At 56.5% G+C, this 26,547-nt stretch overlaps 1 protein-coding gene across 3 annotated transcripts in view; it reads right to left on the bottom strand.

Annotated features, from left to right (window-relative positions):
• The window catches only part of TSPEAR (thrombospondin type laminin G domain and EAR repeats), a 158,893-nt gene extending 138,395 nt beyond the window's left edge, over positions 1-20,498 (bottom strand). The window contains exon 1 of one of the 3 annotated variants that reach the window (XM_088794514.1): positions 16,852-20,498. In XM_088794514.1, coding sequence (XP_088650640.1) covers positions 16,852-17,002 — 151 coding nt within the window. In that variant the 5' untranslated portion in view covers positions 17,003-20,498. The remainder of the gene's footprint in view (positions 1-16,851) is intronic. The other 2 variants (XM_088794513.1, XM_088794512.1) reach the window with 2 other exon arrangements.
• Between the last annotated feature and the right edge of the window lie 6,049 nt (positions 20,499-26,547).

Below are 26,547 nucleotides of genomic sequence, written 5' to 3'. Positions count from 1 at the left end.
TTAATCTAAACCTGATAAAAGCATAGGTTTGCCTTCTGCTCAGAGCTGCATTGTAATTTCCCCAACAACCTGCTGAAAAGACCAAGGGAAACTTAGCAACCAACAGCCGGCCCTGGGGGAAGCTGCAATTACCGGGGTGCGAGGCCGGTGGGGCAGCGGCACCCACTTCAAAGGCGCGGGAGGCGGGAGCAGGCAGAGCTGTAATTAGCGCAGCCCTGCCGGGCGACCACGGGCGTGCTCACACCTCGCGGCCTCCGAGGAGCAAAAGCCCCGCTTGCGCACGCTCAGCCGGCAGGAACAAAGGCGCCCACTGTTTGATGTGAATCACCCAGAGTCCGGGAGGGGAGGCGCGCACCTCCGCCCTGCACCCCGGGACCCCGCGGGCAGCCCTCCCTCGGCCGGGTCCCTGCAGACTCAGGGATGTAACCAGGAAGCTAGGCTTTGGGGAGATCAACGGGACGAGTCCGCTCCTTGCCAGCGCTGCCCCGAAGCAGGATGGAGACGCGCAGGGGTCTGCCTGCCCACACTTGTGGGAACAGCAGGGCTCTATGGGGACCGGGCGGGTTGCGCCCCAGCCATGCTGGGCAAGCAGAGCGCACATCCTCGCTGGGTCAGGGCGTGCGTCCTGGGCTCCTGCGTAGGAAGGGGCCTGAATAGCAGGGGCCACACCCTCCCTGCCACAGGTTGGGCGCTGGGGAGAGGACGCTCCGGCTTGGGGTGCCTTCAGAAGGACCCACATGGAGAAGGAAGGGTGGGATTCACAGTGGCTGCCCTCTGGCCACTTGCCAGTTGGTCAGTTGGACCCAGACTATCACTGAATCAGAGTATTTTGGCCTCTGTGTTGTCCTATCCTTGTCACCTGAAGACACTTTTAAAACCACACTTCCCAAGGACACAGGATATGTGGATGCTGTCCCTGACGTACCTGTGTGTTCAACTTAAAATGTTCTGTGGCAATCAGTGGCAGCAAGGCTCTTCATTAGCTAATGCACAGAGTTTAGTTTCAATAGAAATAGTTTGGGGCCTTTGTGTATTTTCTTAGTCCTCTTTCAAGATTCTCTGTGGCAGGGGCAGCTAGATGGCTCAGTTGGTTAGAGCGCGAGCCAGTTCGATTCCCACATGGGCCAGTGAGCTGCACCCTCCACAACTAGACTGAAGGCAAGGATTTGGAGCTGATGGGCCCTGGAGAAACACACCGTTCCCCCAGTATTCCCCAACAAAATTTATATAAAAAAAAAGATTCTTGTAGCAATATCTTCTTGCCTGTGTGAGCGTGGGTGACTTACCCTGCCTGGTCAGTGGGATGGACGGGTCACCATGGAGCCTGTGGGGATCCGAGTGAACACACGTCTCACTGTCATTACCACCAACACTGTCCCCGTCATCAGCCTCTTTCCTGGTCTCACCTCATGACCCCGCCAGCTACATGCCCACAAGCTGACATGTGGCACCCTGTGATCAGAGGCTCATGTGCTCTCGCTGGTGGCCCTCTGCACACTCCTGTCTTCTCCCACAGCTGAGCAACAACCGGCAGACGGCAACACCTGCTCCTTCCCCCAACAGGGCCACACGCCTGCCCAGTTCTGCACCTCCCCCTTGCATGGTGGACGAGGCCATGTTCCTTTTCCAAGCGACGCCCACCAAAGCCACCTCCTCCTCTCCAAGGCCCTCATTCCTCCCCCTCCCTCCTCTTCTCTCCATGTGCTAAGGGACTGTTCCGGGACAGTGGTTCTCAAAGTCCAGTGCCCAGGAGCCCTGGGGGTGGCACCAGGAGTGCCCTGACCCACATGGGGGAACGCTCCAGCTTCCCCTGCACAGGAGGTGCTGGTTCCTGCTGGGCTCCCCTGCACCTGGGGAGACAGGGTTCTGATCTGAGGGCTTGCGCCTCCTCCGCCTTGCTCCCCACTCCTCCTGCCATCCTAGCAGGCTGCGAGCAAGCTCCTCGTCCCCCGAGCCTTGGTTCCTCCACCCCTGGTCCGGGAGGCACTCAGTGTGTGCTGGGACTCACGACTGGGCCTTCTGCAGTGCTGCGGTCACAGGAGTTGGGAGATGACTAGACCTTCCTGTCACCAGGCCCCATGTGTTTCCCCAAAGTTACTGCACTGTGGTGCTTTCCAGCAGAGTTGCTGGAAACTTCGGAAAGCCCGTGTCCTTCATGCACTCAGGAAGTCTTGATGGAGTGCTTGCTCTGTGCTAGCATGGTCTGGGCAGGGGGCTGCCGCGAGGCTGGGGGCTGGCAGAGGGGCACCTGATGCGGTGCTGTGACAGGTAAGCACGGGAGGGAGTGACAGCGATGTGGACAGGACGGCAGCAGAGGGTTGGGCCTCGGCGCGGGGGCAGCCAGTCCCCAATTGGAGCAGTCACGTGCTTCCAGGCAAGGGGGGCAGAGTGGAAAGCCTCAGGGCAGGAAAATCTTGGGGCTTCTAGAAAGAACCGAACACCTTACTGTGGCAAGGAGAGAGAGAAGCAGGAGACGGAGGAGAACGGAGAGATCTAGAGGACGTGAGACTTCCCGAAGAGCCACTGCGGCAGACAGGGCTCAGACCCACATATAAAAGGGGCCTCTGCAGACGCCGTCTTCTGCACACCCTCACGCGGCCGGCTTTCTGTGTGTCAGTGTCCTGATCTCTTCCAAGGACCCAGTCACTGTGGATTACGGCCGCCCGAAAGACCCCCTCTTACCCTAATCACCTCTCGAAAAACACCATCTCCAAATACAGCCAGTGATACTCTGAGGTACTGGAGGGTAGGCCCCCAACACATGAATATATTGGGGATACAAGTCGGCCCCTGAAAACCCTCATCATAGATGAGACAGGTTAAGTCATTATTAATTTAAGATAAAAGTCAATACATAAAAGCATATCATGGTTTTAGTCCTTTCTTCGGTATCAGGAATACAATCAGTGACTCCATAAGTAAATATTCATCTTCACTGAGTGAAGCTCTGAGTGGGGGTGTGGAAAACAGAGCATCATGGACCCCGAGTTAAGCACAAGTCTTTCACGCTGCACCACGTTCACTCGAGCCAAATTCAGGAAATGTGCTGGTCTAACTGTGATTGGAGCCACCACACTTTTCTCGGGCAGGACTCTGAAATCACAGTTAGCGCAGGCCCTGCCCTGCCCGTGACACGGTTCTGCGACACGCTTCTGTTGTTCAGCGAGAACGTGCCCGTCTTATTTGTGTAATTTGCTAAAATAACAGTGACAGAAAGGCCACTGAGCATTCACAGCTTTACTCCACGCTGACAGATGTGAGAGCTGTCAGCCCGGAAGCTTTTGTGGTAGTCCACGATGGTTCTAGTCCATTAGAGCCCGCAAACAAATTACCTCACTTAGACACACACGTGCTGTTAAAAATAACTTTGTTTTCCTTATTACGCAAGTAAAAATAGGTTCACTGATGAACCCTCATCACATACTGCTGCCAAAAAGAAGGAAGTGAAAATTACCCATAATCCTGCTGCCTGTCAGGGTGACCTCAGCAACGCGGTGTGCTGCCCTAAGAGTCATCTGTGCATGGACGGTATGCCACATGTGTCCTCAGGACATGGACACACTTCTGTCTGCCGTGTCTTCTCGGCCGGACACATGGCTGACAAAGTGTCCCCCGAGCACTGAGGCCATCGCGTCCCCTCCTGAGCAGATCTGGGAGGGGAGTTGCCCACCTGGGTGCGGGAGGCAGTCGCTCAGCTGCTGCTCCATGTGGCTGAGCAGAGCTAGCGCTGCGGGTCTGAGTAAGCCCAGGGGCCTGAGTGCCCCTCCGCTGAGTCGCTGTGGGGGTGAGGGGGCATTTCATCAAAGGGGCAGCACGGCTCGGTCTGCAGCTGGCGTCCCCACTGTGGCCTGTGGCTCTCTGCCTGAGGCCAGGGCTCTGGGCGGGGGCCCAGCACCCCCAGTGAGAAGGGTGGCAAGTCCCTTGGCTTTTCTGAGCTTCTGTTTCCTGGGCCTACAACACCTGCAGCGGCCACTGCCCCGTGTCTCTGAGTTGGTCCAAAGCAGGGACCTGAGCCCACTGTGGGAGGGTGTTTGCCCAGCCCCATCCAAGTGCCAGGAGACGGTAATCACAAAAGGAGCTGACAATGAGTCTGTCGGTGTAAAGGCCAGCGGATGCCCTCAGACGCTGCGCAGGTCTGAAACCCACCCCTTTCACCATGAAGTCCCCACACAGAAAACCACCCTCCGTCACCCCTCAGCAGGCCTGTCTGTGTGGATTTATGGTTTACGTCAGTGCGGGACCCAAGCCAGGCCCTCAGGACATACGTTCAGTCTCGTATCTCCCCAGACTTGGCGCTGTGGGCTCCTGCGGTTCCGCGGCGGGCCCTCTAGTGCCCGCCCCTGGGAGTCACTCTATGGGGCGTCTCTCTATCAGAAGCCAGGACACTTCCTGCTCCCAGCGAGTACTGGGAGAGGGTCCTGGGGTCTCAGGAGCTACCGGGGACACCGTTGGGCCAGAGAGCCACCTCCTGAATGGACGGGCTACCTGGACCACCCATGACCAGCGCTGTGTGGGCTCCTTGGTCCTGGATGGGCCAGACCTGTGGTTCCTTCTCTGACTTCTCAGTGGGGAAAAGTTAACGCCTAAGAATGGAGGGTGAATGCTCATGAACGGGGGCGCCCAGAGCTCTGTGTGGGACACACACAGTGAGTTGAGGCCCAGCTGACGGCTGCCACTGAAGTTCTCTGAAAGATGGGACATTAGGGCACAGCTGAAGGGGCGCTCTGGGTGGGAGGAAACGAGGTGATGGTCTCTGAGCCCAGGCCTGCCTGTGGCAGGGGCGTCAGGGGCGCGGCGTCTCCCTGCCCCAACGCCCGCAGCCCTACCGCCCGGCTGAGCAAATGTCCATTCGTGGGCCCCGCTGCTCTGGCCCGTTTGCTGGAGGCAGGGAAACCACACAGCGTTTGGCCCTGAGCCAAGACCCACAGCACGCGGAGCTGGCAGAGGACTGTCCCACATGACCCACCACTGCTCATGGGTAACAAGGCCAGAGCTGAGGGTGAAGTCAGGATCCTTGGCCATGAGGGGAACAGGGACTGCTTCTCGCCCCTCAATCGGGTGAGTCATGTGCTCTCAGAATACACAGAGTCTCCATCCCCCCTGGGGTCCTGGGGGCACTACCCACAGGGTGGGCCCCATGAGGAAAGGGGTGCTGGTGTTTCCACGCGAGACCTGAGGTGACAAGTGTGTTCGCTTCCTGGGGCAGCCGGAACAAATGAACACAAACTGGGGGCATAAAAGAACAGAAATTCACTCCCTCATGGCCTGAAGGCCCGAAGCCCCAGACCCGGGAGCCGCAGGGCGGCCCTTCCCAGGCTCGGGGAGGCTCCGTCTGCCTCTGCCGGCTCCTGGCGCTCCCCATGATGCTTGTGTGGGCAGCACCCCAACCCCTGCCTCCGGCGTCGCCCGGCTGCTCCCTGTGTCTGTGTCCTCACCGGGCTGCACGTAAGGATGACACCTACTCCAGCCTGAGCTCATCTGCAGGAACCCCGCTGGGCCTTCCTGATGAGCTGGCGATGCCAGTGTGTTTCCACTTAGGATTCTGATGGTGAACCAGCTGTGACTGAGCCACATTTTCTCCGTGCTCAGTCTGCAAAGAATGAACCTCTACTCAGCACATGCCGTGCTGGCTGCTTATGCTGGGGCTGGGGTGGGTTGTAGAGCGCGGTCAGTGCCGCATCTCGTGGTTGGGTGGAGTTGTGTAAAAGGTAGATTTGAACGTCGCATTTGCCAGACCGTTGAGCAAGTCATGGAGCGTGGTGGGGGGGGGGGGGGGGGAGCTGAGGGCACGGGGGGGGGGGGGGGGGGGAGGTGCAAAGCGCACAGGTGACTGAATACTGTGCCTGAGGTCAAACGACCCATGTTGGGGCCGTTCTTCCCACTGGTATCAGGCCCTGGGACAGGGAAAGATGCACAATGCAGAGAACGTACCCACAGAACTCACCAGAACACTTCAGGGCTAATCACGGCTAATCACTCCTAAAACAGGAGTGTCCCCAGTTGAGCCCCAGCCCTTGCTTGCAGTGAACTCACACATTCTGCATGTTCTCTCACTGGGATTTGTGCCTCTAACAGGCCACTGTCCTTGGAGCTCGTGACGTGTGTCATGCACCTCTGGGGGTGAATGTGTCGGAGGCGCCAGCACTGGGCTCCTCAGGGTGGACTGCCCTGGGTGGGGGGCCTCGCTCACAGTGAGCCAGGACACCCACCCCGAGACAGGGACATGCTCTTGGTGTGTTTGTCCCCAGACCCTGGGCGCAGGGCTCAAATCCCAGGAGGTACACCTAGGGGCTGACGTGTGGGCCACACTCTCCCATGTCCACCTGACTATACGGGAGAGTGGGGAAAGGCGTGGCCAAAACAAGGGCACCAGCCAAAACCAGCATGCGTGTCCCTGCGGCCTCACGCAGATCACACAGGCCCAGCCTGTCCCTGCGGCTCCCTGCACCGCCCCGCTGCCCACCTGGTAGCTCCAGCCAGCCAGCCGCCATCCCCTTCCCTGTCCTCTGAACCGCTGATGTGTCTGTCTCCTGAGCTCCCACAACCTCCATCTTCACAGGCCCCCAGAGCCCAGCCACCCCTGCAGCCTCCAGCAGACCCCTGGCCCCTGCGCCTGCCACCCGCTCGGTTGCCCACTGCAGGAGGGGCTGTCTGAAGATACCACTTCAAGCCTGGGGCTCCGAAACCTCCGATGGCCCTGCTGCCTACAGAGTAAGAGCCCAGCTCTACACGCTGCCCATGAGGCCCACGGGCAGGCCTCTCCCTCCAGCCCTCCCTGTGTGTGTGTGTTCACACGTGTGTGTGTTTGTAGGTGGTGTGTGTCAGAGTGCAGGGTGTGTGCATGTGTGTACGTGTGTGTGGCCCTCTAACCAGTGAGGACAACGGGCCCACAAGATCAAGGCTGAGTCACCCCTTCCCCCAGGTAAGGAGCGCCAGGGGCAGGTCCGTGGCTTTGACGGGCAGATAGGATGGAGCAGACAGTGGCTGATTACATCTCCAGGTGGCTGAGGGAAGGAAGCTGGACGCGTTCCGAGAGTGACTCCCGGCTTGGAGGGTGACGCACCGGGAGTGACGCTGTCAGTGCCATCGCTAATGAGGCGGCTGGGACACGTCCCAACATGTCTACGCACCGGTAAAGGAGAGAGAAGAGCTCCCCATGAGGCTCACACCTCACTGTCGGTGCTGCTCAGGGGCCCAGGCCCCTGCTCCATGGCCCTGGCCAGGCCGGCCTGTCACCCTGTGGTCATCTAGGGGAGGACAGCACTGCAGAGATGCCTTAGTACAAAGTGTCTTTATTGTGGCAGTACCGGGACCACTCGGGGGGGTCGGGGGGGCGCCGTGGGCAGCGAAGGTAACAACAGTAAGAAGAACGGTTGTTGATCGCACACCCCTACCCGCCAGGCTCTTTCTAGTCCTTCCGGGCGGATCCAAGACCAATCCCAAGTCTATGTGGTTCCCAAGCCAAGTCCTAACCCACCCAGGTCGCCCTGTGAGGCCCTCAATAAAGGCGCCTGGTCTGACCTCAGAGGGCTTCCGGCTAGTTTCAATCACCGCTTTCTCCCCTTGCAGCATCTCAGAGAGGTCGGCTCATGACCTGCAGGGCGGCTGTTCGGGGCTCATTGTGCAGGAGCATGACGGAAACACAGCCTCTGTGCAGAGGGACCTCAGGCTGTAGACGCTCACACAGCTGGGAAGGCCCCTAAGACCTCGTGCGTGGCATCAGCCGTGCGAGGCCCTGACTCGACGCAGCGAGAGAGGACCTGGGGTTGGAACCACTGCTCAGGGGGCATTCGCCAGCCTGGGGGAGGCAGCTGGGAGCCACCCAAGGCCTGAAGTCAGGAGGCTGGGTCTACCCCACCTGGGGCACCCTGGGAGCCCCCTGCTTCCTGCCGGACGCAGAGGTCGACCCTAAGGGCAGGGCCAGCAAGAGCAGGGCTGCTGGTACCCCTAACACCTTGCCCCCTGTCTTTCCTCGGCCACAGTAGCCCAGAAATCACGACCCCCAAATGCTAGTGCCCTCAGGCGCCCAGCACAGGCAACTGGAAGTCATTACACTAGGCCTCCAACCATTCACAAATAAAATGTCCAGCACATGAAGCCACAGGCAGAAGCCCACGGTTAAGGCAGGGCTGGAGGAAGGGAGGACAGTAGGGAGACTGTGTGTGAAGTGTCACTTGGACACTGGGAGGGATGGCGAGGGGACACTGTGGCAGCCAGGCTGTTTGTGTACTGGGACAGCACCTGAGAGTCCCTGAAATGAGAGCAGTGATGGGTGAGATATGAAAAACACCTTCCCCAGTGCAGCCACGGCGCACGGGCAGTGGGAGCCTGCAGGCCCACATGGAGGCGGCAGGACACCCCAGGGCCAGACGGCACCTGCACTTGGGCTTGGATTCCCCGCCTGCCTGAGCTCGTGGGACAGAAGTAGGTCCCAGGGCTCCCGAGATGGGGTGTTTCATAGATCTCGCCCTCTGAACCTGGGCTCCCAAAGGGCTACTCCCTCTGGGTGACCACAGCCCAACCGAGGGGTGTCTGGGACAGTGGCCTTGGCAGTGAGCAGAGCCAGAGACCCACCCAGGAGGAGCGGTGAGCCCAGCACGGGTGCAGCCTCACCCCGTCACTGGGTGATCAGGACCAACACAACCCCACACCCCAGGCAGGCAGCTAGTGCGAAGAGGCCCATGACAGGTGATGTCCCCACACCTGGCAGAAGTGAGGCCAGCGCACCCCCAGCAAATGAGGGGCTCGCGTCACAGCGGACTGAGCCCAGGGAGGACCTAGAAGCAGGACCGGCAGACGGCAGAGCAGGCTGCAAACACTGCGCTCACTGAGCCCAAAATCACTGTTCGTTTCCTCACAGCTGCAGACACAGAGGAGCCGCTCGCTCCCGAGGGCCAGCGGGGCCATGGGCACAGGCAGGTCTGCCCCGCTCCCAGGGACGGCACCCGCCATCAGGACGCTCGCTGTCCCAGGGCCAGTCCTTGGGACACGCGCGTCCAACTCCCTGGCAGAAGAGGGCGTGCAGGCAGTTTGCAGGCATGTGTATTATCTGCATTTGCAAAATTTAAAAGGAAACAAATTGAAAAAAAATACAAGTGAGCGAAATCTGGGCTGCAGGTTCCTACCCAGAAGACACCAATTACAATTCTCAGGTGAGCTCTCAGTTCTCAAGAGCAGGGAGACGGACCAGATGATGGAGGGTTGGACAGGTGGACCCTGATCCAAGATGCGTGCTGGGAAGCCACTGTTTCCCAATCCTTCCAGGCGTGGGCAGCTACCCTTCCTTGGCCCCGGGCCTGCGTGTGACAGATTCTGGCCAGTGGGCTGTGAGCAAAGTGACCCGCATCCCAGAAAAGCAGGCATGAGATCTCTGCACAGCCCCTCCAGGCGTGGGTCCTCCCTGGGCCCACACTTCAGAAGCCTGCAGGTCACAGATGCAAAACTCACTGAGAATGGGGGCGGGGCCCTTGGCACCAGCTCCCCGGGACGCTGGATGCTCAGACCGTGTCCTGAGACCTTGTTCAGCTGCAGAGGAGGATACAGGCCTGATCTGATGAAAGGAAGCATGTAGGTGGAGGGGAGCCGAGTGAAGTAACCTGTGGGCTCCTGGCAGCAAAGCACAGCGTGGACCAGCTGTGTCCTCGGTGATCGCAGGCAGCTGCTGTCACACAGGACACCTCACATGACGAAATGTCCCACAGACGTCGGTGTGGACGGGCTCCCCCGCCCTGTGACTGCACGTGGACACTCAGACTGCACACCATCCCTTTAAAGCCTCAATGAGATTTAACTGCATTTTCAAAACACTACGTTTTCAAAAGCTTAATTTTAATAATTTTGATTTACATCTTATGTTAAATATAATCCACTTTGCAGATTATTGATTGTAATTTGTATTTTAATTTTAATATGTACCTTTAAATACCTTGCAAGAAGACAGCTCTTTGAAAACATTGAAAAATACTTTCAGCTTTTTATTTTTATGTTTTAGCTTATATATTTTATGAAAAAGCATTAAAATTTTGTACACTTTAATACAGTCTTAAAAATAGTTTAGACCAATCCTGTTACTAGATATCAATTTAGTGAAATGCTTGAATATAACAACATAGTTAGTGATTTGTTGAAATAATGGTAAAGAACAGAAATGTAATGGGATTGACATGTGACAATGAGTGAATGCTGTGGTCTGCACTTTATCACACATCCAGCATTACAACCACCCACAGAAGGCCCAGCCTGTGCTGTAACAACTGAACGCAGTGGTTCTCATGTGTCTGTCAGTAGAAACACCAGAGCTTTACACGTCTTTGTCCACATGGGACGGAGCCCGTTGCCTCGCGCAGTGTGTTTGCCACGTGCAGGCCTGGCAGTGTCCTCCCTGACACGCTGAGCCTCTGGCTGGGGCGGCCCTGGGGGGAGCTCCACCAGCTGGTGGGAGCCACTGGGTGGGGCAGAACCCCTGCAGACCACATGGACGGTAAGAAGAGTGGGAGTCAGCCTCCCTCAGCCCTGGGGTTTGGGGGCGTCTCTGCAGCATGAGCCGACCCATCCTAGACCCCCACAGAGCTCCCTGCATGTCCAAGACATCTGACGGCAGCATGAGTGGTCACCCAGGCCAGGTCCTGAGACCCTTGGGTCCTGCTCCCCTGGGCCATCGGCTGGGCAGAGGGCTGGCCAGTGCCAGGCAAACGCATGGGCCCTGCTCCCTGCTGGCACACAGGAGCTCCGGGCCAGGGCCATGGTCTGGGCACCAAGGCAGCCTGGGTGTGACGGCAGCCTGGTGAGCTCCTTTGCCACCTTGGGTTTGACGAGAGGGCAGCAGGTCCCTCTGACTGAGGCTGCAAGCCTGAGCTCCTGGTGGTGGGCAGCTATCTCCCCAGCAGTGACACCGGGAAGCTAAGCGTGTGCAGGCTAGCAATCACCAGTGAGTCATGTGGCTCGTTTCTGTATGACAATCAGGCTAAATTTAGCGTAATTACTTTTTAACCATTCTCCCGAGGCTACGTGAAGATACTTGCAGCCGTCCACAAGCGCCGACACTGCTATCTGATGGACCGGATGCCAGCCGGTGGGTGTGGGGTGGCCGGGCCTCGGCCCTGCTTGTGAGAGACTGGGGCGGCCAGCGGGAGGAACCTCGCACGGCACTGTCCAGTGTGCAACCTGGAGGCCCAGTGTGGGGTTTTTGGACACTTAACCATGAATGTGTGCCCAGGGCAGTTTGCCCAGGCCTGCGGCCCCTTCCCCTCCCCCTCCCCTGATGGGCCCACACACTGGGACCTGGGGAAGGCTTCCTCGCGGGTCACCGCGGCCTGGTTCCCCCCACAGACCCTTCCCCCTAATTCCTTGTCCCGTCCTCCCTTAACTGAACAGCACAATGGAACTTTCCAGAAAGTCAATCTGCAAACCTGGAGATGCAGGGCCCGCCCAGCTGGCTGCCAGCCCCACCAGTCTCTGCTCCAAAGCCCCTGCCTCTCCCTGACCCCTCCAGGCTGGAGCCTCTGGGCTACCCACTGGCTCTGCCATCACACTGGCTCACAGCTGCTGGCAGAACTGTCTGGCTCCCCAGGACATGAAGGTGAGGGGCCTGCCCCCCCAGCAGAGGAGCTCCGAGGGGCACCGGCCTGCACAGCATGGTCAGAGAGCGCTGGCCACGTTGACCACGCTGGCACTCCCTCCACGCTCTTCCTACACACCGACTGGGAATGCTCCAGAAGCCGAGGGGAACGCTGCTGCCCTGTAAACACTCGCACACAGTCCAGTGGCAGGACCGGAAACCCTGCCTGCTCAACGGCCACAGGCAGTGGACGCCCTCCTCACCCAGAGCCCGCTGACCACAAGCCCCAGTCCAGCGGCCATGCAGGTCGGGGTTCTGGTCCTCGCCGTCTGGATGGGCCTGACGTCAAGGTCTGCGTGGGCCCCCAGAGTGGGGTCCCTAACAGGGCTGCTCTACAGCCCAACAGTGATGTGAAGTCACCGTAAAGTTCTCCCCAGAGGGGACATCAAACAAAACTACGTCCCCTCCCCAGATCTGACTGGTCACCGCAGCCGTCTGCAGGACGAGTGACAGATTCCCTCCCGGACGGCCAGCGAACAGCCTGAAAACCGGTCAGGGATGTGCCTCCATGGGTAGGTACCAGCTTTACCATCGTTTTAGTCTTGACGCTTTTCAATTTGTCATGTCGGCTGCAACAAGGGGACCAACACAAAACAAACCTGGTGACAGCCTCGGTCCCACTGCAGCTGTCATGGCAGCTGGTCCTGGCCAGCACTTTGCCCTAAACACATGGGACAGAATCACAGGCCCCCGTCTCCAGGCAGTACGTGAGAGCTGGCACACGACTGTGACCCCAGGAAGGGAGGGAGGGGCTGCGGGTGCCACAGGTCCCACATGGCACAGAGCAGGCCTCTGGCAGAGCACGGCAGGGAGATCGCAATGCACTATGCAGGGAGGGCACTGGACGGGGCTGCCCGGAGGCAGGGCCCCAGAATCCATGGCCCCCAAGTCCTTGGCTGAGGGCTGTCTGCACCTGCCAGCGAGAGCATGTGGGAGCTGCCGGAGAAGTTGCTCTGGGGACAGGCACAGTCAGTGAGAGGCCACGTGGTGCCAGCCAGCAGTGGTGAGCACACTTCAGCCCTCACTCAGCCCCTAGGCATCCAGCGGGGCCATCAGGAAAGCCATGTCTCGTAGTGGGGACACATCCTGAAGTGAGGTTCCCTGCCTCCAAAGCCACAGTCAAGCCCTGACATGGTCACGGGGACAGGGTTTGCAGGTGGAGCCTGGCCAGGTGATGCCTCAGGTTCAACCCAACAAAGATAAGACCAAACTCACACCAGCTCAGGGCCACCAAGATCAAAACTCAACGCCCCTCAGCGGATGGCAAGAGCCCAGGGTCTCCGCCACCTGAGCAGCAAAGCTCCACGGAAGCGAGGAGGACACGTGACGGTGGGAATAAGGAGACGGCACAGACGGGGAATAAGGAGACGGCACAGACGGCAAAGCTGGCAGAGCCTGAGCGGTGAACGCCGGAACAGAAGGCGAGAAGGAGACAGAGCAGGGCGGCGTCTCGGCAGACAGACTGAGCAGAGCAAAGCACACTGCTGGGCCGGGAATATCCACCGGGACTCACCCATGGGACGGCTTATGTAGAGGAAACAGATGAGGAGAAATTAGCCAACCTGAGGAAGAGAGAGAAGAGATTCCAGAGAAATAAACACACTCAGGGACCGTGGGGCATCGCGACGTCCTAACCCATGTTAGTTGGTGTCCTGCAAGGAGAACCCATGAGACTGGAAGAGGAGAATGTTAAAGAGATTCAGAGGTTTCCCCAATTGAATGGAAGACTTAGAGATTCCAAATCAACAGAGCACAGCAAACCCCAGGCGGGACAGGTACAAAGAGAACCACACAGGCACGTAACGGGCAAACTGCTGAAAACCAAGGAAAAAAGGATCCTGAGAGCAGACAGAGAACAACACTTTCCATACGGGGACCATCGACACACGTGACCCCCAACTTTTCCTCAGAAAGAGTGGAGGCCAGAATAAAGGACTTCTTTAAGGAGCTGAAAGAAAACAACGGCCCCCCAGAATCCTACACCCAGAAAAAACGCACTCCACGTGGGAAGAGGGAGTATGAGCGCGGGAGCCTGCCTGCCCTACGAGCAACGCTGGCGATTGGGAGATGAGACCAGACAGAACGGTGTCAACATCAGGGAGGGGACGTCACGGGGACAGCCAGCAAGCGGGTGGGCACAACTCTGGGTTGTTTTCTCTTCTCGCAGTTTCCTTACGACAGCCCTGCTGGAAGGTGGGGTTCCATGATGTGCACAGAAGCTAAAGACATGCCACAATTGTGCCAGGTACAGATGAGGAAACAGAGTCTCAAAGCTACCGAAGGCGTGGGAGGGGCGGGGCGAGGACGGTGGCACTGAGGCCCCTGCGACACGTCCCTAGTCTGAGGTGCAGGCCGTTGGCCTGGCACTACCACTACAACATAAAGCAGAGGCTGCAGCTGACAGGCTGGGGGCAGACAAACTCTGCAGTGGGACTCCCAGCGCCAGCAAGATGGAGCCCGCGAGCTGGCCATGGCCTCTGTCCCACTGACGACAGCTCAGACCTCGGCACAGGACCGATGCTGCCTCAGGAAGGATGCCACAGCAGGCGGACGTGGGCGGAAGCTCGGCTGAGCAATGACCGTCTCTGCCTTGGGCTGGAGGGCGGCTGACCTGCGGGCTGTGCGGTGAGTGTGGGATCAAGGTGCCCGGGCAAACCCCACTTCTGCCCAGGGGCCCAGGCGAAGGCCCAGCTGTGTGCAAGGGAAGTGGGGGCCCCGTGTCCCTCCTGCCTTCTCCGCCCAGCCCTGCCCGAGCCCAGCCTGTCACCCAGCGGCCCCTCTGCATCCACAGTAGGGCAGGTGCCCAAAATCCCCAGAGGACCCGTATTTCTGGCCAAAGGAACCAGGATAAAAGGCCGCTGCTGCCCAAAGCTTGTGAAGGGGAAACCTGTTACTTTTTTCTCATTCACTGCTTCCGGGGGCTGCAGGGTGTGTGGGAAACAGCAAGGAGGCCCAGTGGAGAGGGGACCCCCTAGTTCCGTGTGCCAGTCAACACAAGTCCTGGGCTCCCCGCACTCACACACACGGAGCCCAAGGCAGCTCAGAGCTTTTGAGAGTGAAAGCATGTTACAGGCCACGCCAGCCCCGCTCTGAGCCCCACTTTATCTGCTCCAGACAAAGCCAAAAACACAGCAAAGGCTGACACCCAACTGCCTGGGACCTACAGCCCACAGAAGGCAAGACAGATCTTCAGCCTGGACCAACAGGGCTAATTCCAGACTTTGAAAAAAACCTCCAGAGAAATCCAACAGAACCAGAGTCTGAAAACATGATATTCAAAATATTCACATAAAATAGCATCCGTTTAAAAATGAACAATTCCCAAGAGAAAGGTAATCAGCAGTCACCAATCACAAGATGACACACGTTATCCCACTTTAAGGCAGTTTTTGTAAGCAACCCCCACCTAGCCCCACCCCAGGTGAGGCGAACACAGCTGACCTGAGTGAAAACACAGGTGTTCTCAGCAGACAAACAGAAAGCATTGCAAACACCTAACTTTAGAACTAAAAAAAATACAACATAAGAAATAAAATACTAACCACATAGGTGTGGAAATTAGGACTGTGTATTGTAATCCTAGAGCTGTCCTTGAAAAATTAATACAAAGAAATATATTTTAAAAGGTAATAAACTAGGGGCGGCCGCATGGCTCAGTTAGTTAGAGCGCGAGCTCTCAACAACAAGGTTGCCGGTTCCATTCCTGCGTGGTATGGTGGGCTGTGCTCCCTGCAACTAAAATTTAAAACGGCGACTGGACTTGGAGCTGAGCTGCACCCTCCACAACTAGATTGAAGGACAACGACTTGGAGCTGATGGGCCCCGGAGAAACACACTGTTCCCCAATATTCCCCAATAAATTTTTTTAAAAAAAGGTAACAAACTAAATGGAATACTAAACAATATTCAAATAATCCAAAAGAACACAGGAAAATGTGAACCAAGTAACGAAAACCAGAGGGGACAACAGAAAGTAAATAAAACTGCTGACCCAAATCCAAGTATGTCAGTAATTATGTTAAACATCGTACCCCTAATTAAAATAGAGATTGTCAGATTGGATTAAAAAATAATAAAAATAAAAAAACAAGAGACCCAAATATATGCTAGCTATAAGAAATCCACTTTAAAGAAAATGCTATAGATGGTTGAAATGTTTAAAAAAAAAAAGTTTTTCCCCAAAGAGCAGCAGGCCCAGGTAGTTTAACAGGTGAGTTCTACCAGACTTTCAAGGAACAGATAATCCTATGAGAAAGAAATAGGAATATCCTCCCAGTCAGTCCCTGAGGCCCATAAAACTGAAGCCCAAACCAAACAAACACATGGCAAGAGGACAAGTCAGGCCCCCACTCACTGCCGAACACGGACACAAACCCTCAACAGAACCCCAGCAGGTTAAATTGAGCAGAGTGATTTCAAGAATATGCCACAATTAAGAACAACCCAAGAGAGCGGAGTGGATACACGTGGTGTTGCCTCAGTGTCACGCAGGAACTCTAGTCCCGCTCCCCGCACCAGAACGCAGGACATGGTGAGGCCCAAAAGGAACACCCATGGAGCCACAGACAGGGGAGTCAGACCGCTATACGCTGGCGGCTGGGGTGGAGACACAGGCAGCAGGAGCCACACGATCCACAGCCTGCCGTCCACTTGTCGCTGCCAACCAACACACCAACCCCACCTGCTAGCTGCCATCCGCGCTTGTTAGTTCAGCCCCAGCAGTTAATTAGTGGCCAATGGCTAACTGGTTACAGCTGATGGCCATCTACTACCCGAGCCAGCAGCACCTTTCCACGTGAGGCCGAGAGCCTGGAAACTGCTCTCTGGGACTTTGTCCCCACACTCGTCCTATGAACACATCAAAATTACAACTAAATTACAGAATAATCAGCCTGGAGAACCATCTGAAGTCTGGCTGAACAAAAAGTTGTATAACTAAGGACATAAAGAAGCCGCCACGTGAAGACTGGTAGGAGTGGAGCAGTTGCGGAACAGGCCCCAAAACTGCGTGTAGCAATTGAGAATCAGGAGCAGTATCTCAGCTGTGGAGCTTCCGCCCCAAGGAGGAGGGAGGGACCCCAGCTCCCCACACCAGGCCTGGGCCATTTAAGAGGACAGTTGGGTTTCCCAGCGCCCTCCATTCCACCTGGATGGTCAGAATTCCCACTGTTTTTCACATCTAGCTGTCCTCTTAAACGGCCCAAGCACAGACTCACTTGCTCACAGGCACTCACCTTGGGCTCCAGTGAAGAGACAGTAACTCAGGTGGCATCGGAGACAAACGGGGCACACTGAGGTGTGTGACTTCAGGCGGAGGCCTGGAGGAGAGTTGGCATTTTCCCTGTGTGGTGTCCTTCTCCTGTGCAGCCAGCAAGCAGGCGCCATCTTTCCTGTGTTGAGCCCGCCCCCTATGTTTACGGCCAAGTCTAAATCTGATTGGTCTGGTGAGCCCCGCAGCTCCACCCTGCTGACTCACTGAGATCCCGCCCACCCAACTCTCCCAGTGCTGGAGGCTTTTTCTGCAGCTGAACCTTATGGGAACCGACAACTGGCCACAGGCCTCAGAGTGTCCTGGCTTTTTGTGGAGTTATCCCAGGCCTGGTACTCGTGGCAGCCAACCTCGGTTCAGAGTGTGGCCTCTCCCACATGCCTCCAGGTTTAGCACAGGCAGCAAACAACTGTGGATGGTTCTATAGCTCCTACCAGGTAGTCCCTGGGCAGTCACAGGCAGTGGGTGACCTGGGCCTGCACTTGAGCCCCTTCCAAGAGGCCCCAGAACCAATGTACTTGGAGGTTGGCTTCAGACCACAGCAGAGCACCACCCAATTAGCCCCACAAGTGGTATAAACAAAGGGAGGTCTCAACAGGCACCAGAGCCCACTGGGGTGAGTCCCACTCAGTGGGGTAAGCCTTCCACACTGCAGCCTGTAGGCTGTGGATGTAGCCAAACCCCATAGCCAGTCAGCCTGAGGGTCAATCCCATCCACTGATGTGCCAATAGCAACCAAGGCTCAACTATAACAGGAGGGCAAACACAAACTATACAAGGAACACTCTTGGAGCACACAGCTCAGGTGACCAAGGAGATTGTTCAGAGCTCCACAGGATACCTACTACATAAGGTCACCAGGCAAGACTGGGAGACATAGCAGGTCTACCTAATACATAAAAACAAATATAGAGGCAGCCAGAATGAGAAAACAAAGAAATGTATCCCAAATAAAAGAACGAGAGAAAAATCCAGAAAAAGAACTAAATGAAATGGTGGCAAGCAACGTACCTGAGACAGAGGTCAAAACAATGGTTATGAGAAACTTAGTGAGAACTTCAACAAAGAGATCGCAGGCATAAAAAGGACACAGAAACTATAAAAAAGAACAGTTAGATGTGAAGAATACAATAACGGAAATGAAGAATGCACTAGAGGGAATCACCAGCAGACTAGATGAAGCAGAGGATTGAGTGAGGCATTTGGAAGACAAGGTGGGGGAAACACCCAATCAAACAGCAGAAAGAAAAAACAAAAACAACTGAGGATAGTTTAAGAGATCTCTGGGACATAACAACATTCACATCATAGGAATGCCAGAAGGAGAGAGAAAGCAAGGGATTGAGAACCTATTTGAAGAAATAATGACTGAAAACTTCCCTAACCTGGCAAAGGAAATAGACATACAAGTCCAGGAAGCGCACAGAGTCCCAAACAAGATGAACCTAAACAGGCCCACACCCAGGCATGTTATAATTAAAATGCCAAAGGTTAAAGACAGAATCCTAAAAGCAGCAATAGAAAATCAGTTAGTTTTCTATAAGGGAGCTCCAGTACGGCTGTCAGCTGATTTCTCAGAAAAGAAATTTTGCAGGACAGAGGGGATTGGGAGAAAATATTCAAAATGATGAAAAGAAAGGATCCACAACGAAGATTAACCAGCAAAGCTCTCATTTAAAATCAAAGGACAGATAAAGAACTTCCCAGACAAGAAAAAGCTCAAGGAGTTCCTCACCACCAACCCAGTATTACAAGGAATGTTAGAGGCACTTCTTTAAGATGAAAAATAAAAATAAAAATAAATATGAATAAAATGACAATAGTTGTATATCAACAATTACTTTCAGTGTAAATGGATTAAATGCTTTGATCAAAAACATAGGAGGGCTGAGTGGATAAGAAAACAAAACCCTTACATATGCTGCCTACAAGAGACTCACTTCAGATTAAAACACACACACAGATGGAAAGTAAAAGGATGGAAAAAAATATTTCATGAAAATGAAAATGGCAAAAAAAGAAAGAAAAAAAAATCCTGGGGTAGCAATACTTATACCAGACAAAATAAGACTGAAACAAAGGTTATAACGGCGCGGCTGGATGGCTCAGTTGGTTAGAGCGTGAGTCACATGGGATGGTGGGCTGTGCCTGGGCAACTAAAGATTGAAAACAGCAACTGGACTTGGAGCTGAGCTGCACCCTCCACAACCAGATTAAAGGACAACGACTTGGAGCTGATGGGCCCTGGAGAAACACACTGTTCCCCAATCTTCCCCAGTAAAGTTTTTTGTTTTTTTTAAAGGCTATAACAAGAGACAAAGAAGGACCTAGTAATACCACTTGTGGTTATTTATCCAAAGAAACACAAAATGCTACTTCAAGGGGACGTGTGCATCCATATGTTCACTGCAGCACTGTTTCCAACGGCCAAGATGCGGAGGCAGCCTGGGTGTCCCTGAATGGATGAATGGGTACAGAGGAGCTGGTACATATGTACAGTGGAATATCGCTCGGCCAGGGAAGGGAATGGGTTCTTACCATCTGCAGCGGCAACATGGATGGACCTGGAGGGTACTGTGCTGAGTGGAGTGTCAGACACAGAAAGACAGATGCAATGTGATCTCACTTATACGTGGAATCTAAAGAACAAAATGAACACAACAGAAGCAGACTCATAGATACAGAGAACATATTGATGGTTGCCAGATGGGAGGGGGTTGGGGTGGGTGAAAGTAGGCGGATTACCAAGTACTAATTGATTGTTACACCGTAGTCATGGGGATGCAGGGTATAAGGAACAGAGTCAATAATATTGTAATGACGATGCATGGTGTCATATGGGGACTGGATTTGTTGGGACGATAGAGGGAGAGGGTTGGGGGACAGAGTGAAAAAGGTGAAAGGATTAAAGAGTACAGATTGGTAGTTACAACATAGTCATGGGGAGGTAAAGTAAAGCACAGGGAACATGGTCAATAACATGGTAATAACTATGTGTAGTGCCAGGTGGGTACTAGACTGGTCAGGGGATCACTTCTTAAATTATATAAATGTCTCACCACTGTGCTGTTCACCTGAAATTAATATAAATAATGTTGAATGTCAACTGTAATTGAAAAATTAAAAAGGAGGGAAAGGTGAAGGGCAATAGGAGGTCCACATGTCAGGTATAAAACAAACAAGTCACGGGGATGTGACGTGCAGCGTGGGGAACACAGTCCATAACATCGTGACAGCTGGGACGGCGTTAGCTGGTGGCTGGACTTCTCATGGGGATCACTGCTTTAGGTCTATGAGTGCTGAATAACTATGGTGTGCCCCTGAAACTGATATAATATTGTATGTTAGCTATAGTTTTTAATAAAAATCTTAAAAGAAAAGAATATGCACAATCAAGCTGGGTCACCCCAGAAATACAAAAATGGTTTAATTAAACATGAGAATCCATTCGGCGGTAAGAAAAGATGATATAGGAACATTTGCGACAACATGGATGGATCTTGAGAGAGTAATGCTGAGCGAAACAAGTCAGACAGAAAAAGCAGAGAACCATGTGATTTCACTGATATGTGGTATATAAACCAAAAACAACAAAAGAACAAGACAAACAAATGAGAAACAGAAACTCATAGACACTGACAATAGTTTAGTGGTTGCCAGAGGGTAAGGGGGGAGGAGGGTGGTAGATGAGGGTAAAGGGGGTCAAATATATGGTGATGGAAGGAGAACTGACTCTGGGTGATGAACACACAATGGGATTTATAGATGATGTAATACAGAATTGTACACCTGAAATCTATGTAATTTTACTAACAATTGTCACCCCAATAAATTTAATTTAAAAAAAATTAAAATTAAAAAAAAAAACAAAAAACAAAACAAAATATGAGAATCCAGAAATGTAAGTCACTTTGAGAGGCACAGGGAAAGAGGGCGCTCATGGATGTGGATGGGCGCTCGCGTCAGCAGCACCCTGGAGGGAGCCCGGGTGGGATGGCCAGGGGCGGCCCCTATGGGGCCCAGAGCTCTGGGGGAGGGCACGGGTGCACTTTAAATGCAGTGTCAGGAGCCATTCTACCTGCCTGCAGTGGCTGGTGGCCAGCAGGCAGCAGTGTCACCCAGCGCCTGGTGGGTGCCTCCCAGTGGCCCTCAGCACCGCCCACAGCAAGGAAGACACGAGTCACCATGCCCGGACACGAAGGCCAGGGCTGGGGCTCATTCCAGGAGCTGGCGGCCCTGACACTATTCTCAGCAGCACTGGGACACCCTGTGACCCAATGCCAGATGCACACGGTCGTGCCCCCTGGTCTGCGTGAGCAAATGTGCAGGGCAGGGGGTGGGGGTGCAGTGTTCGAGTGTATGAGGCCCCCAGGCTGGTGCCCCCCTGTCCTGAGCCACTCTGCCCCCATCCAATCCCCTCGCGGGCCACAGCCCCGCCCTTGTCAGCCCGTCCTGCTCCCTGGTGGGGTCCGCTGGAAGCCCACAGCACACACAGCACCCCTTCGCGAAAACCAGACCTGTCAGGCACTGCCCAGTGTCCCCTGGGGGCCAGGCTGCCCCAAGTTGAGAACCACATGTGACAAATACAAACGTGGGGCTACAGTGGTGCTCATGTCAATTTGGGTGTTGTTTTCAGCAGTTTCTCACTAGAAGCCTCTGGAAGGGACAGGCGTTGGGGCACTGACTCCAGGGGTCTGGCCAGGAGGCTGGCTATTGGCCTGACCAAGCCGACTCTGGGCACCAGCTGCCACACCCAAGCCTGCTACAGTGTCACTGAGGCCCATCAGGCACAGACAGGAGTCAGGACCCCCTGTCACAGGTGGGGCCACACAGCCAGTATGGGCAGGTGGGGCAGCCCACCAACCAGGCACAGGGCCCCTTGCCCTGCCCGCCTCGCCCCCACTGCTGAACCCAGGAATGCAGCTCTGCAGGTGGGGATTCTGAGGGCACTGCTGTCATGACACCCTCCCCCTGGTTTCAGGGGTCGCATTCTTGTCACACTCGCATCCCAGCAGCCACTGCCGGAGAAAATGAGTGTGTGCGAACCATGGGGCCCGGGCTATGCTGCTCTGGGGTCCCCGGTGAGTGGACAGTGGGTGGGGCACCTGCTCTAGCCGTCTCCACCATCCATACACGGCAACGGACCTGGCGAGCTCGCCTGGCCAGGCCCATGGCGCCATTCGTCTCGTCCACCCTGACAACCTCCACAGCAGTCAGGGCTGACGACACAGTACGGGACTTCCCGAAAAGCATCCCATGCACATGAAGGGTGGGGAGAGGAGGTGGGGAGTCTGCAGAGACAGAGACACATGCATTTTCCTGAGGTTGTTCAAAGACCCCCAGGGGCCCCAGGGCACAGACATGGCCCGACCTGTCCCCTGACCGCCCACAGGCCCCAGCCCTGGAAGGCTGCCCGAACCCCAACCACGGGCCCTGTGCTGGGTGCTGAGCCTGGCGCCCACCCCTGCCCCTCCTGCCACCCCCCACCTCCGCAGGCCCTGTGCTCCTGGAGCCCAGTGTGTCCCCGTGGGCGTGGGCGGGGAATTTGCCCCACCCTCCCCAATAGCTAGGCTCTGGTTGGCAGGAGCTGGTCTCTCCCCTGCAGCCGTCACCTGTCACCCTGTCAGGGCCCCTATCCTCAGCTCCAGCTCGGCAGGTCGCAGACAGGTCCTCATAAGTCTGCCCACACCTCTGTCCACAAGGCCTCCAGGTCCGGTTGAGTGACCATCTGCCCCTGCTCTGGTGGGCTATGAAAGCCGAGCCCTACCCCGCCCCACACAGCCAGACCTCGGGGGCTCGCAGCCTCCAACTGCACTGTCTGAAAACAGGGGCGGAAGTAGTCAGTCAGATGCCCAGCCCGGCCTGTCCCCAAAGCCACAGGGGGCTCTTACCCTGGAGTAGTGTGTGTGTGTGTGTGTGTGTACACGTTTGTGTGCATATATGTGCACCCTGACAAAGGCAGGGGACATGCTGGGGGAGGTGGCGCCCAGAGGTCTGGCAGGTGGGACCTCGCTGACGCCTCGTCCCCCCTTAGCTGCTCCCTGGGCGGGAAGCGATCCAAGAGGGAGAAGCCCGTGAGAACCCGGCCTGCTCTGCCCGAGGCTGTGGCTGTTTCATGTGCTTCCAACTCGTTTCGTGTGTTATCCAGGATTTCAAAGCACCATCAGCAAGACAATCCCTCAGTTTCTGGTTTGTCCCCGAATTGCTGCCAGCGTCAGGTCCTCTGCCAGACAGGTAAACCCGCAAGCGCACGCACAACTTGAAAGGAACTTGTCACTTTCCCTGGAGCAAACAGGAGCCAGGGGACAGGCAGGCACACGAGGCCTGTGCCGTCACAGTCACACGCACACTGGTCATGAGCCACAGGCCCCGAGGGGCTCATGCTCTGGCCTCACTCCCCGAGGCCACCACCCCCGCCTGGACCTGCCTGTCTCACCGCCCAGGTCTGTGGCCCCCACTCTACAGGGCCCACTGGCCTCGCTCCACTGCTGGTCCCCCGCCCAGGGCACACTCCCTGACGGCCACGCTGAGCAGGCCCTGTCCCAGGGGCCTCACGGGAGCCAGCTCCATGCAGGGGCTCCAACAAGGAGAACACCAGCCTGCCAAGCGCAGGTCAGTGGCGGCAGCTCCGCTGTCTCCCGCAGATCCTGACCCGCCCCCACCTGCTCTGCACCTTGGCACACCAGCTCACTGCCCACCCTTCCAGGCACCACGCACCCCCTCAGCCTCCACCCTGCCGCCTCAGCCAGCCCTGCTCTACACTCTGGGAAGGAGGACCCCACCCAGAGTCCTCGGGAGCCTGAGGAGGGAGGTGCTGAAACCACCACCCAGGAACTGCAGACAGGAACCCACTTCAGAGCCAGCGCACGGTTCCAGGACACACACGTCTATGGCAGGGCAGGCAGAACTGGCCAGCCTGCAGGCTGCACCAGGATGCTGGCTCTGAGGGGTCACTCAGTGCCAGCCCTGCCCTCCCCATGTCACACAATGACGGAGCAGTGTGCCCCTGACCCTGCTCTGGGGAACTGACGTACCCTTTGTTCTGTATATTTTATTAGGTTGGTGCAAAATTGCGGTTTAAAAGGTTACAAATAACTGCAAAAACCGCAATTACTTTTGCACCAACCTAATACATACCAGTTCCTTTCACTACCACTGTCCTAGCTTCACGTGACATGATAAATTTAGTCAAAACAGAAAGTGACAGCCAAAGAACACTCCTGCATGTGTCCGTGTCCTCAGGACGGCGTGACAACTTACAACGGTGGCACCGCCCTCTGCCAGACGCACGTTCCTCTGCCAAGTGCAATTTGGCCCCTGGCCTCTCGCAGCCCATGAGGGCAGGCACTATAATCCCCTCATCCAGAAGAGGAAACCCAGGGAGAGGCGGTGGGAATGACCGGGTCACCAGGCTAGCGAGGGCAGCTGAGACAGGGCCCTACCCTCAGAAGAAAGGAGCAGCGGGAGGCTGAGGGACAGGAACTGGCCAGGCCCCGGGGACAGCGCACACCTTCCTGAACGCTGATGGCAGAGCGGATGGTGGTGCTCTCCAAGAAACTTCCAGGTTCTGGGAGGGGGGGGAGTGGCGCTGGGACCAGCCGACAGGGACAAAGGTTAGAGTGCCGCCCAGGGCCAGCGACAGAAGCTGAGCTGCAGGGGCCGAGGGGTCAGATGAACCTGGGCCTGAGCTGCACGGGAGGGGCCGTGGGCAGCCGTGGAGGACAGAGGGGGCTGCCATCCCAGAGGCTCCTCCTCCCCCGTGGAGGCCACAGCGCACCCTGGACCGCGAGGGGTCCGCTCATACAAGAGCACTTGGAGGTTGGCGCCCCTGTCCCTCAGCCCCGAGCCCCGAGCTGGGACGCCATCGGGGACTTCCGGCTCCAGGACACGGCTCCCAACCGGACGTCCAAGCCGTCCTGCTACAGTGAGCAGCGCTGTGGCCGGACAAGGCCAGGCTGGTCCACAGCCTGTACAGCTGACCCGCCTCCAGCCCCAAGCCCGGCCTTCCTGGGCAGAACCCGTGAGCACTCGCGGGTGTCTGTGCACCCACGACAGCCTGGGGATGCTGGTCACCCCGGGACACGGCGGCACCCCAGCAGGGAGGCACCAGGTGGAGGGGAAGCCTCAGCAGGTGCCCAAGCCACCACTGCCACCGAGGTTCCTGGGGCTCAGGGATGACAGGACTTGAGGGGAGGCTGGCACATCTCCCGATGTGGAGGACAGAGGGGCAGCCACTGCATGACCAGGCTGGGGCCGATGTCCGCCAGAGCCGGGCTTGAGTGGTGGGGGTTAGGGGACGCAGGTGGTTCACACCAGGACATGGCAGGGACCTTGACAGTACCACTGGGAGGGGCTCTGGTTCGTTGGGGGCACCGGCCTCTGCAGGGAGTGAACGGTTGTTCTGTCCCATGCACAAAGCCCGGCCCTGGGGGAAGTAGGGCACAACCTGAACAGATGTGCAGGGCTGTAATACTGGACGCCCAGTCACCCAGCTCAGCCCAGCAACGCCATTCCCGGCATGGAAGGGGACGTGTGGTGTGGTGCAGGGCCCACGTGGTGCACCTCCCCAGAACCCAGCCCTCGTGGGACTTGCCCAAGGGGCCAGGCCCCAGCCCGCCCATACCACCTCCTTCTGGAGCCCCACAGGAGCCTCCGCATGCCACCCTGCCCCCGGCCCCAGGCATCAGGTGGCACTGCCCACAAAGCCTCATGCTCTGACATGCTGCAAAGCGCTGGGCAGGCACCAGGGCACACACACCCTTCTGACCACATTGCCTCCTGCACCGGGGGTGCATCTCGCAGGACTGTGAGGTCTGAACGACACAGGGGAGGGAGAGAGCGGAGTCCCAGGACACACCCCACGGCCCACCTCCCGTGGAAGGGTTTCAAAAATCAGCCCAAGACCACGCAGGGGACTTCTCTGCACCCCCTGCCCCACCTGAGGCAGACCAGTCCCAGGTGGACACTCACGACAGGCCCCCAGGGCCCCTGACTTGGACACACAGACACGTGGCGGCCGTGGTGTGGGCTCCTGGCATAGTGGCAGCCAGTCCTGCTGTCAGCCTGACTGTTCAGGCAGGGCCAGGCAGGCAGCGGGAGGCAATCCTGGGTGTCCCTCTGTGTAACTAGAGTTCTGCAATCTCCCGAGGGACTCTGACATACAGAAAGAATGCACCAAAATGCACTCACCTCCAACAAGTTCGCAATCTGGCCAGCAAGCAAACTGTAGTACCAACAGCCTACACGCAGGACTGGGCAAGTGGTCGCCCTGGGAGCTTGCCGCTTCCAGTTGGTGGTGCAAGAGTCCGCGTGGGCTGAGCCTGCAGGGACACGCCTGACCTCTATGGCCACACCCAGGCCACCACAGCAGCAAGTGGGGCTTCTGAGCCCCAGGAGGGAAAAACAAATGGAACACAAAGAACGGTAACAGAGCAATGAATGAATGAAGTACATCTAGTTCAAAGTCCCCCAGTGGGAAAGGCACAGGACACCTGTGCAGGAAGGAGCAGAGCAGGCCCGGGGCGGCCCTCGCCAGGCCTGCCCGAGGTGGGCCCCTGGCTGCACCGGGACAGGTTCCCACCCCCGTGATGAGAACGCCTCCCGGGCCTGAACCGCTCCCACAGACATGACGGCTGTGCTGCCACCTGCCCGCCCTCTGGGA

This window comes from Rhinolophus sinicus, chromosome 17 (genome assembly GCF_057876585.1).
Source record: "Rhinolophus sinicus isolate RSI-liver-muscle chromosome 17, RSI-T2T, whole genome shotgun sequence".
Taxonomy (NCBI): domain Eukaryota; kingdom Metazoa; phylum Chordata; class Mammalia; order Chiroptera; family Rhinolophidae; genus Rhinolophus; species Rhinolophus sinicus.
Note: the sequence above shows the minus strand (reverse complement) of the source record. Positions and strands in the feature narration are given on the sequence as shown.